This window comes from Quercus robur, chromosome 11 (assembly GCF_932294415.1).
Source record: "Quercus robur chromosome 11, dhQueRobu3.1, whole genome shotgun sequence".
In the NCBI taxonomy this organism is placed as follows: domain Eukaryota; kingdom Viridiplantae; phylum Streptophyta; class Magnoliopsida; order Fagales; family Fagaceae; genus Quercus; species Quercus robur.
In genome coordinates, this window is record NC_065544.1 from 1,349,930 (window position 1) to 1,361,254 (window position 11,325).

General features: G+C 33.9%; 1 protein-coding gene across 1 annotated transcript in view; it reads right to left on the bottom strand.

The window, feature by feature from the left end:
• Positions 1 to 2,369: 2,369 nt before the first annotated feature.
• The window catches only part of LOC126707540 (cation/calcium exchanger 4-like), an 18,557-nt gene continuing 9,601 nt past the window's right edge, over positions 2,370 to 11,325 (bottom strand). The window contains exon 2 of the mRNA XM_050407238.1: positions 2,370 to 2,596. Coding sequence (XP_050263195.1) covers positions 2,385 to 2,596 — 212 coding nt within the window. The 3' untranslated portion in view covers positions 2,370 to 2,384. The remainder of the gene's footprint in view (positions 2,597 to 11,325) is intronic.

Below are 11,325 nucleotides of genomic sequence, written 5' to 3' on the forward strand. Positions count from 1 at the left end.
TCCTATAAAATGTTTCTAAAAGTAGTTTCTAAACTAATGTCCTAAGGGTATTTGTTAACATTTCCTTATATTAAAAACTAATAGAGTGTCTTTACCTTTTTTATTTTTTTTTTTTTATTTTTTTTATAACAATAGTGTCTTTACCTGATAATAAAAAGCAGTTATTATGGATTGAACGGTCAAGGTTGAAATTATATCCATTCTAGAAAAGAGTGGAAAGATTATTATTGATTAGAATTGAAACCGACTATGGTAGATACAAATTTTGATTTTTAGAACCAGTAATAAAGACGCATATATTATGGTCATAAAAATATAGACTTGGGCTTAAGTGGATTATATTCCATTTCCTTTGAAAAGTTAATTCAAATCTTTTTTTTTTTCTTAATAATGATCTATCCAGTTGCCGATCCATCAACATAAACATTTTTTACCTTACGTTTCAACTTTTTAAGAGTTTTTGTTCTTATATAGCTGCTATCTTTCATTTTTGAACTTCTATTAAGGGCTGTATCCAAAAACCAACTTTTGAAAGTCCATCCATTTTGAACTTAAGATGAAGCATAAGCTAATTCAAGCAGTGTAAATATAGTTGTTGCCCTTGCGAAACTTTTTCCTTCAATCAGAAGCAATTTGGCATTGTCCAAAAGCAAAAAACCGAAAGAAAAAATGAAGATTCTTGGAGAATAATAATGCCAGTGATCATGTATTGATTCAGCTACATTTGACCCTCGTTCTATAGAGTTTAGATCCAGAAATCGAATCCCTTTATTTAACAAGAAAACACATCATGGAATAGTAATATATTACAAACATGACAAAGAAAATGAAATTAAAATCTCAAGCATAGCACAAGGATTCAGGAATTTGGACACCAGTCATCTCTAGTCCTAAACAAGTAATACCCAAACGACAGCCCCAACACAATGGCCAAGAAAACCCCTCCATTACATGACATGATGGCCTGCATGAGGAGGTAGCCAAGAGCCGAGTTGACTCCAAAAAACAGGGAGGTAACCAGCCGGGCTGGACTGACTCGTCGAGCTGCACGACCAAGTTTGGAGAGAAGTGGGGTAGTAATGGGAGGGGGATAGGAGGCAGAGGCTTTGAAGTGGAGGCGGCGGCCTTCCATGTACTGGTAGAAGGCAGAGAAGAGAAAGCAAACTAGTAAGGTCACGTTCTTCCCCCAGTATATGGTCATGTGCATCATCTTCGTTATTTTGCTATCCAACACGCACACACACACTCAAGTCATTTTGGGGGGGGGGGGGGGGGGGGGGGGTTGTGGTGGTGGGGGTGTGTGCATAACAAGAACACTCTCAAGTCATTCTATGACCGGCGAATGTACAATACAAGATTGTTTAATTGCTTCTTGTTATTGGATGGTTTCTATAAGTTACCAATGTATTATAAAATAAAACACAATTGAATAGAGACCAAGCAAGATTGTTTAATTGCTATTTGCTACTACATTAAGTCATAACATTATTTGAAGTCACTTAAGCATACTATCAATGAAGCTTACTGATTATTAATTAATGGCCTATCTAGACATAAAATATCTAAAGACCACTCGCTATAGACAAAAACAAAGACTTCAACATTAAGCATGGATATCATGTAGTTGCAGCCAGACAGATGCCAATAATTATTTTTTCCAGCAACAAGTTGGGTAGAATTTAGGCCTATATGACTGAACAGATTACAGACAGCACTCCAGGTAATGCAAATAAATTGAAACAGCTAACTCAGTTTCTCCACAGGCTGTATTATACACTAATAAACAAATCTAAATTCAAGTGTCCATTTTGGAGAGATAATATCCTAAGTGTATGAGCAGGAAGCCAAAGCCTAAAACAACAAATGCCATATGAAGATTTCAGTGTTCAAAAGAATAAAAGAAATAGAAAATGACGCATCAATATTGTAAAAACTTGAGTTTCACAAATTTCAGGAGCAAAGAGAAATAATATATATATATATATATATATATATACATCATCCATTTTGCAGCCATCATATCACATTTAATAATCATATAGCAATTTTCCTCAAAAAAAAAAAAATCATATAGCACTAAGCAGATCACAATGATCAAAACTGGATAAAGATGAAGAAGGTACAAGAGTTTAGATAACAGATAGAGGATAAATTTCTTCTGAATCAACATGAAATTTGTTATATATCATCAAAGATATTTACTTTCATTTGCTATGAGACATAATTTGCATTAACACTGCCATTCCTACTCGACGCTAAACCAGGTTTGCATGAGTTTAATCTAATATAGGCACAAGGATGAACCGACCACCATCAAGAGGAGCCGTGCTCTCAGGTTCAGAAATCGTCAAATATGACCATGCTAGTGATGAATACACAAGTCGTCAATGGGCACCTATGACTGACACAACACCCATGGATGTGCTCATCCTATAAGCGAGAAATATCAGATAGATTACTATATGGCCAACTCCTAACACCTTGTTAGGGCGCATATCATTTCTTGGTAACACAAGAAGTGACCAAATAAGTCCTGCAGTTAGAAATCCCATAGTCAAAAACAAACTACTATCTTGGGGAACAATGTATGAGGCAGGTCTCTTAGACCAGGCTCCAAGCAGCATTGAGTTCCCAAACCAGCAAGCGTGTTGAACACAGGCCCTGCAAAGCATCCTGACATGGCTATCTGTACACCATCTCCACCATGCATTGCCAGTGCAACATTTGACATTAAATCACCCATTGAGTTTCCCCATGCCAATACAGTCACTCCAAGTATTGATGGGTTAATTCCAAAAATTACACCTAAGGCCACGAGCAAAGCAACAAGCTCATTTGCAACAATGTAGAACCAGATAATGCTAATGAAAAATCCTCCTAAAATCCATGGAAATAAAAATTTGCGAGTTGCTTCATCAGGTCTTGTGTATAGATATGCAAGAACACCAAATATACCACCCAAAACAACACCAATAAAATATGCTATTTGTCCACTCAAAGAACTCACATCATCCTGGGTGCTCCACAAAAATGCCAGAAGAATGGGTGCTAATGAAGCACTTGCAATAGCATACCCTTTTGACTAACGCTCCTCCTCAACTATTGGAATCGTCAACCGTCTTGGGAGTATCAATGGCAGCTCCAGCAGTGCTAAATTTTTTGAAAATGTGCAGTAAGCCAGTAAGCACTTCCATTCTCCATGTCCTCATCATTCCAACCCCAATAGGACTTCGGACTCTCTGAACCAGCCTTCATGCCCTGGTTTGAATAGATTGCCACATTTGAAGCCCACATCCATTGAGGCAACTTACTTTGGAGATGTGGTACCTCACTTTGAGAGTCAGATTCAAGCAGTGAGGCATATATAGAATCATCATTGAGATTGATCATATCACAATTTAGTCACATAAACTTTTCAAAAGTTAGATTTTAACCCTTTAAAATTTGAAATAAAATTAGATCATTAAGTTTATTTCGACATAACCCTAATGATTTCATTTTCGCTCAAACTTTTGGCAATCAAATATAATAATTGAAAGTTTTTGGTCTAAATTGTGATAGGGTCAAACCACTTAGAGTTAAATTATAATTTATCATTGTTCTTTCCTAAGTAAAGGACAAAAATAAGTATACAGGTAGCAATTCATGTTGATGTGTCGTGTTTATGTTGTGTCAAAGTAGAGGTATTCTACTACACTAGTCACCCTTATCCAAACTTTTTAATAACTATTAAAATCCCTCAATCTTAATATGACTTATTTATTAAGCAGGCTGACTGGACATGACCCATGTAACATGCTTAAAATACAATTTTTATTGGGTCACTAAAAGAACCATTTCAACCCATTTTATAGAATTTGACCAAAAATTATTAACATATTTTTATATTTTGTAGTCATATAAATTCTAATAAATAAAATAAATAAATTATACACAAATTGCTTTTTCATAATAACGTCAATTAAATTACTAATATCTTAATTTCTAAAATACAATGAAGTTCCACCCAAATTTAAAAATACATAATCTAAGTCGGGTTGTTTTGGTTGATTGCAAGTCAGGCAAATCAACACAAAATTGACTTGTTTATTAATTGTGTCCAAACGTGTCGACCTATTTCGTCATGAACCCATTTACACCAAACATAAACCGGTAAAAAATGTGTTTTATTTGAGGGCCGTGTCAAATATTGTCACCCCTACATGAGTAAATTATATTTATTGTCTTAATTTCAAGTTTATTTTAAGATGTGCACTACACAAAAGTGACTTATTGGTGTAGTTCTGAATTAAATTTTTGTAATCTAACATATGATGTGCTTTATAAAATGAACTATTGTTTAATTACAATGACCGAAAAGCAAATTGTTAGTTTGTGACACCATTTATACCAATTGATTTTTTTCCCCCGGCAAGTTTGATTATTATTATTTTTTGACTGTGAATATAGAAATTTGATTGATTATTGGGCTTGAAAAAAAGCCTCATGGAGTATACAAAAGCCGAGAAAACTATTACATAAACTCCCTTTGGTATATAGGGTACGGACCATACAATAGTAAACGGCTACAAGAGCTGATCGTGTAAACGTCCCTCGGTTGCTCAGCATGGTTCAGCCAACTGTCTATTCCATCGCTGGTAGTCTTGTACAGGGTTTTAGCGGCCTAAAGGATGTCCTTTGGATGGGATTGTTTTTCCTCAAAACAAAACCTGTTCCTGGCGTTCCAAATGGACCAAGCAACTGTCGCCCAAGTCTCCATTTCCTCCCCTGTGAGCCTCTCCTCCGACTGCCGAGTCAATCGGTAAAAACTCTGCGCCACTACTCCGCATTTCTGCAGCCTTCCTTGAGTCATCGCCCACACCATTTATACCAAAATGTATTGCTAGAGTCTACTAGCAAAATTGTAGGAGTACTTATATAGTTATATTTCTACATATTGTAAATGGACAGTCTATTTGAAAATGAAAGGATCATCCTCCTTGATATAATTTATGGCGAATGCTTTGCGCCCCACAGTTACTGCACGTTGTACTTGTGCATTAAACGCCTGCAAATTTGGTGTTGTGCTTCTTTTGAATGACAATTCACAACATGCTGGCTTGGGCCTATTGGTACGTTTGGGCTAATGGGCTTCCCACTCGATGCAATTTACCAAGATGGGCGGCTCCTACAACATTCTGGAAGTTTAAACTGAAATACCTTCATTATTCAACAGGATAGGACTAGGTCCTTCTGGGTTCTTTGCATCTTGGAACCAGTATCATATATTCTGAGAGTTGCTAAAAATTTGATTCGCATCTGATCCTTCCAAGTTTAATTAATTAAGTCCAAGTTAAACAAACTACAACTCTCTCATCTTTTAATGCTCTGAAATATGTTTCTCATGGCAAATGAGTTGTCAATGGCTAGGTACAAAAACACCCGAAAAAGAACCTAGGCACCATTTCCTCGCTAATTTATGAGGTATACTGTATATGTATTTGTTATTGTGATTACAATATAGGATATCACTTAACCTAAAATTTTAAACCTCTTTGTTTGAGCCAAATTATGATATATGAACAATTCATTTTTCTTATTATTATGTAATGTGAGACTTCACTCACACGTGTATATCCAATCATCTCTCTCTCATATGTGAGTCTTTGCCTTTTTATGAGCTTCTAGGCCTACTTGGGCCAACAAACAAGTCCTACTCGTTCCTCTTCACCTATAGACTTTCTTTCCTTCACCAGCGTGTTATCTATAGGCCTCTCATATGCTATTTATGAAAACCACATTTCAATCTATAGGAATCACGTGTCAACCCCGCACACTCATTCATGAGAATCCAGCCCGTACTTCCTTGTGCATGGGAACACCTCATGCTACACCATGAATTAACACCCATTAACAATACTCGTTTGATATGCCTTTTTCTAGGATCGTTTGTGTGGACCTTTTAGGTTTGCTATGTCCCAGCTCCCACTGTGAATGGGAGACCTTGAATACTTCGCTACCTTATTGCACACCACCTACGAAAGGAGGCTAAACACCCCGCCACCTTGTTGCACACTACCTTGAGCTATGATATCACTTATTGGGTCTCAATCTAACCTTGTGTGAATTAAGAAAAACAACCAACAATTTTAATCAATCCCCCAAAAATATTATCACTAAAATTACCAAGCTAAAATATCAATCTCTAGTAAGAACACAAAAATATATGTGAAAAACATTTTCTCCTTGAAATGAAAAATCATGAGACAAATTTAGAATAAATTACTATTATAAAATCAATTAAAATATATTTTTTCAAATTTATGCCTAACTTGAGATCCACACCAAATACAATAATATCTTCTTTTGTGTATATCTCACGGCTAAAGAAAATCTCCTTATTTTCTTTACTCTTGCACACACTCATTGTGCTCATTGCAGTTTCTTCTTATTTCTTCACTTTGCAACATCACAAATAAGCCTCACAAATTCTCCTTAATTTAGGGTGAGTTTGGTTCAGCTTTTTGTAAAAGTGCATAATGAAAAAGTGGAGTTTTTAAAAAGTGCATAATGAAAAAGTGCATTTTTAAAAAGCTGAGTGTTTGGTAAAAACTGTTAAAAAGTGCTTTTTGAAAAAGCTGAGTGTTTGGCTAGCACTTATAAAAGTGGAGGTTTGAGTTATAAATTACCAAAAAGGACAAGATATATATATAAGTGAATTTTTTGTTTTAATTATCTCTCTTAATGCAAATTATGGACACAATATTTTTACAAAAATTTCACAATAAAGTCTATATGACAAGTTGTTAATGGTAGATAAGAAAAATAATAATGTCATTAGTAGGTTCAAATGAGAACCAATAACAAATTACTGTGTAAAATTTATTATTAGAAGTGTTACGTTTACAACATTTTTCGCAATATTTTCACAATAAAATTTATGTGGAAAGTTGTTACTAGTTCTAATTTGAACCCACAACTGAAATTATTTTTTTACTAACCAATATTAACTAATAACAATCTGTTACTTAAAATATATTGTGAAAATATTACTGTAGTATTTCTCAATTTGGATTTTTTTATTTTTTATATTATTTTTTCTTTTTCCATTTCACGTTCAACCATACCAACCATACGTTTAGTTTTTTTTTTTCTTTTTTTTTTTCTTTTTTTTCTCCTCCACACGTTCTCCACTATCTCTACCCCTCTTTTTAACTCTCCTTTTCTCCCTCATTCTCCCTCATTCATCAGAACATTCCAGGAGGTCCTTCTTTCTCCAGCTCCGTCTCTCTTGTTTTTTTTTTTTTTTTTTTTTTCTAACTTGATTCCAAAACTCTTTCTGATAAGAAAATTTTCCTTTTCTCCGTCATTTAAGAACATTCCAAGGAGCTCTCATCTTCGTGCTATTGCTCATCTTCGTCCCCAACCCAGTCCAGATGGGTCAGCAAGCTTCTGTCCTTTGTCTTTTTTTTTTTTTTTTTTTTGCTTTTATTGTTATGATTTGATTAATTTTAAAACTGTGTTTTTGAGTTTGTATTCTGGTAATCTGATTATGTTTGAGAGAAAGATTGTTTATTGTTATGATTTGTAGTGTTTGTTCTGTGTTTGTTCATGGGTATTTCTGAAATTTCATCATTAGCAACGGTAACTATCAAAACGCGCAGTGCGCGTTTTCATTTATGGACCGTTGCCTCACCATTTTCCTTCCGCGTTTTGCCTTCAGTTTTTTCTAAAAGTTCAAAACGCAACTTTTATAAAAAAGTTGCGTTTTGAGCTTACCAAACGCAAAACTGGGTTGAGCTTTTTTGAAAAAGCGCATTTTGGGCTTCAAATGCTGAACCAAACGGGCACTTAGTGTGTTTTACAAAATAACGTTGTTAACAAAACACAAACCTTATTATCTCTCTCCTTGCATTACCTCCCAAGAAATTTTTTTTCTCTCTCTCTCTCTCTCTCTCTTGGTTTCACGCCCAATTCTATAATTCTTTCTCTCTCCTTGTAAGGAGAGGCCTAGGCCAAGCCATTAATTTTTTTTTAGTATTGTCTATTTAGAAGACTCAATTCGTATTCCTTTATAAATATGAAATACATTAATTCTTTAATATGGATTAGGTTCTCCATCCACTCCAAAAAATAGCCTTTTTCTTCCAAGATAAGGAAACAAAAAAAAAAAAAAAAAAAAAAAAAAAAAAAAAAACCAAATTAATTTTTAATTTTTCAACAAAGAAACCCAATTAACTTTCCAAGTCACAATTGGAATTTGAGACTATTTCCCAACAACTATTTGGGTGTGGTTTTTGGCCACCAGGGACATGGTTTAGTCAAATAAGTAGTTTATTTGTAGATATGGCGTTAGGGTGGGGGTAGGTTATGGTGGCTTAATTTGGGTTGCTATTAGGTTTCGTGTTGTCTTAATGTGTTTGGGGGTGATAATTTCGAATAGTGTGAATGATTCCTTTAAATGGATTTTTTTTTTTCATGAAATTTTTAGGAGACTGTAAATTGCATGAGATTGCTTCTTGGTATAGCCGTGTTGTGAATTGAGAATTTTTAGAACTTCATTATTTAACTTCACCTTCAAGGAATGGGGGGAATTACGAGAATGATTCTAAGAATTAATTTTATATATATTTTTTTAGAACAGAGAATTAATTTTATATTGTTTCAAATTATTCTCTCTTTTCAAATCAAGCAACAAAAGGAATATATTGATATTGTATATTTTTTTAAAGAAATAGTTTGTGCTTTGAATTGGGATGATGATTCACTAGTAAATAAATGGGTAAAAAAAAGACAATCCTTGGGGTTTAGGTTAATGATAGGCATTACCAAGACTTTTAAAAAATATCACATTTTCTTCCTAAGCACAAACAACACTTAACACTTAACACCGTTTGTGCTCAATTCCCAAAAAACTAATTGTGGCTAGGTTACGAGTTAATTTGCTTCTTGCATCATGACCTTTAAGCTCTCTAACCAGCATGATGGATAGGAAATTTGAAATCAAATGTGTTTAAATTTGATCTCAATTGTGGGTAGGAACTGAATCCAACAATTGGTCTTGATTGCAACAGTCCGACAATGACTAGATTGTTGCAACTATATGCACGATGGGTAGCATATGGTGGATGGATAATAACTAGAGATGAAGGAGGAAACAAAGGACTTGGAGGAGCATGGAAACTTTTAAAAAGTGTTAAGTGTTGTTTGTGCTTAAAAATCAAATTGGATTTTTTTTTAAAAATCTTGTGGTGCTTGGAATTAGCCCAAATGAATGCTTTTTTTTCCCCCTAAATAATTTTTTTCACCCAGCATAAATATATAGTGTGTTTGTAAATTTCAAGGGAGAGTAGGAGTAGAGGGTAGGGGGAAGGAAAGGAGAGGAGAGGAGAGGGGAGATGAATGTCCATTCCTCTTCTTTGGATGTTTTAAAATTAAGCAGGAGGAAAGGGAATAAATATCTCTCCCCCTTTTTTTTGGATGTTTTAAAATTTAAGTATGGGGAATAGATGGGAAGGGAATGGTCATCTCTTCTTCTTTTCTTTTTTTCCTTTTTTTTTTTTTTGTGGAGAAAAAGATCATCATGAATATCATTCCAAGGCTGGTAAATCAACCATAACAACATTATTAATATTTGGAGGAACAAACTCCTACATGACTACAAGCGGGAAAGAAAGCCTTGCTCTCTACTTTAAAACATAGTCATCTAAATTGACAATTATAAACCCTTATTTGCGAATCTTAAAGAAACTAATACAAATTGACATATAAGGTTAAATTTGAGAATTTAATTTAATTTTTTTTAATATTTATAACTTGAACCCCACTCTTCTCCAACCAAATTTCCCTAATTTGGTTGAATCTTGATGTTTTCAACGGTAATATTTAAGGTTCATATCCCTTCTCCTATTATAACTATCAAATTATTAAAAATAAAAAATCAAAATTAAGGGTTGGGGGAAGTATTATACCCCCTCCAAATTCCTTCAAGCTCTTCTCTCTTTAAAAACATCCAAATAAGATTAATTACAATTTCACCAATTTCTGCCCTCTTCTGTCTACTCCCCGTGACCCCGTCTTCTCTCCCTCCACACACACTCTTAATTTATTTTTACCCCTATTTGATTTGGATAGTAAAATTGTACGTCGCTTAATGTTTATAAAAGGCTTAATGGACCACGAAAAATGAACAAATTACCAAAAAAAAAAAGTGCTATCATTTGAAAGTAACGAAATATATTAGTGATAGAAGGAAATTTGCATATTAACAATTAAAAAAAGAAGAAGATGATTTTGTTCTTAAAATGGAGATTAAGAGAGGGGGGGGGGGGGGGGGGCAGTGATATTAATCCATATAATTTCGACCATAAGATAGATTCTCTAAATTTTAATCAAAATAATAGAAATTTGAATGATGATTTTATATGGGGGTGGGGGAGGGGGTAGGAAATGCAATTAATCCATTTAATTTTGACCATAATATAGATTCTTTGCATTTCAATCGAAAAAAAAAATGAATAATGATTTTAGATATAAAGAAGCTATCTTAAGAATCTTGAGGTGAGGTTGAAAAGTCTTCATCTTTTCCTTTTTTCCAGCCCATCATTTCTCTGAAACCCCCCATCAAAGAGAAAAAAGTTGTCCTCTCTTAGTCCTTGTCTACGAGCTTAGCAAAATAATAAAAAAAAAACCTTTAGTATTCAGCGATATATTGTTTTTTGCCACGTGTCAGGATATACATCTTCCATGATAAATTTTAAACTAGATCATATGCACGCATTTTAGGGTGAGCCAAATGTTACTCCGAAATCCACCCTAACAAGATACCCTAGGAAAGGAAATCGTGTTCAAATGTCCTCTGTCAAACTAAGACTTTTATCTTTCAAATGATTCTCTTCCTACTCACTAAGCCGCAAATTTCAAAAAGCACAAAAAGCCTCTTTTGAATGTATATTGTTTAGTTATAAGGAAACTTCATTTTGCTTTCAATCAACCAATGACTTGCATCTCAATCATTGGAATTTATTAGGATAGTAGCTTTTCTTTTTTCTTTTTTAAAGTTTATTTGTTTATTTAAATAAAGTTAGTTTTTTTTTTTTTTTTTTGAGAAATAATTACAACATGCTGCTAACCCTTCAACTTGAACCCTTCCTCCCCTAGACCCTCAAGCACTTTATGTATGAGGAGATGCCAATTCAGTTACAAGGCCTTTGGCAAATAAAGTTAGTTAAAGCATAGTCTAGCATATATATATATATATATATATATATATATATATATGTAGTTCAAAGTTCAAACCATATCTGATACCAATTAAAATAAAATAAAATAATTATTGTGGTGGGT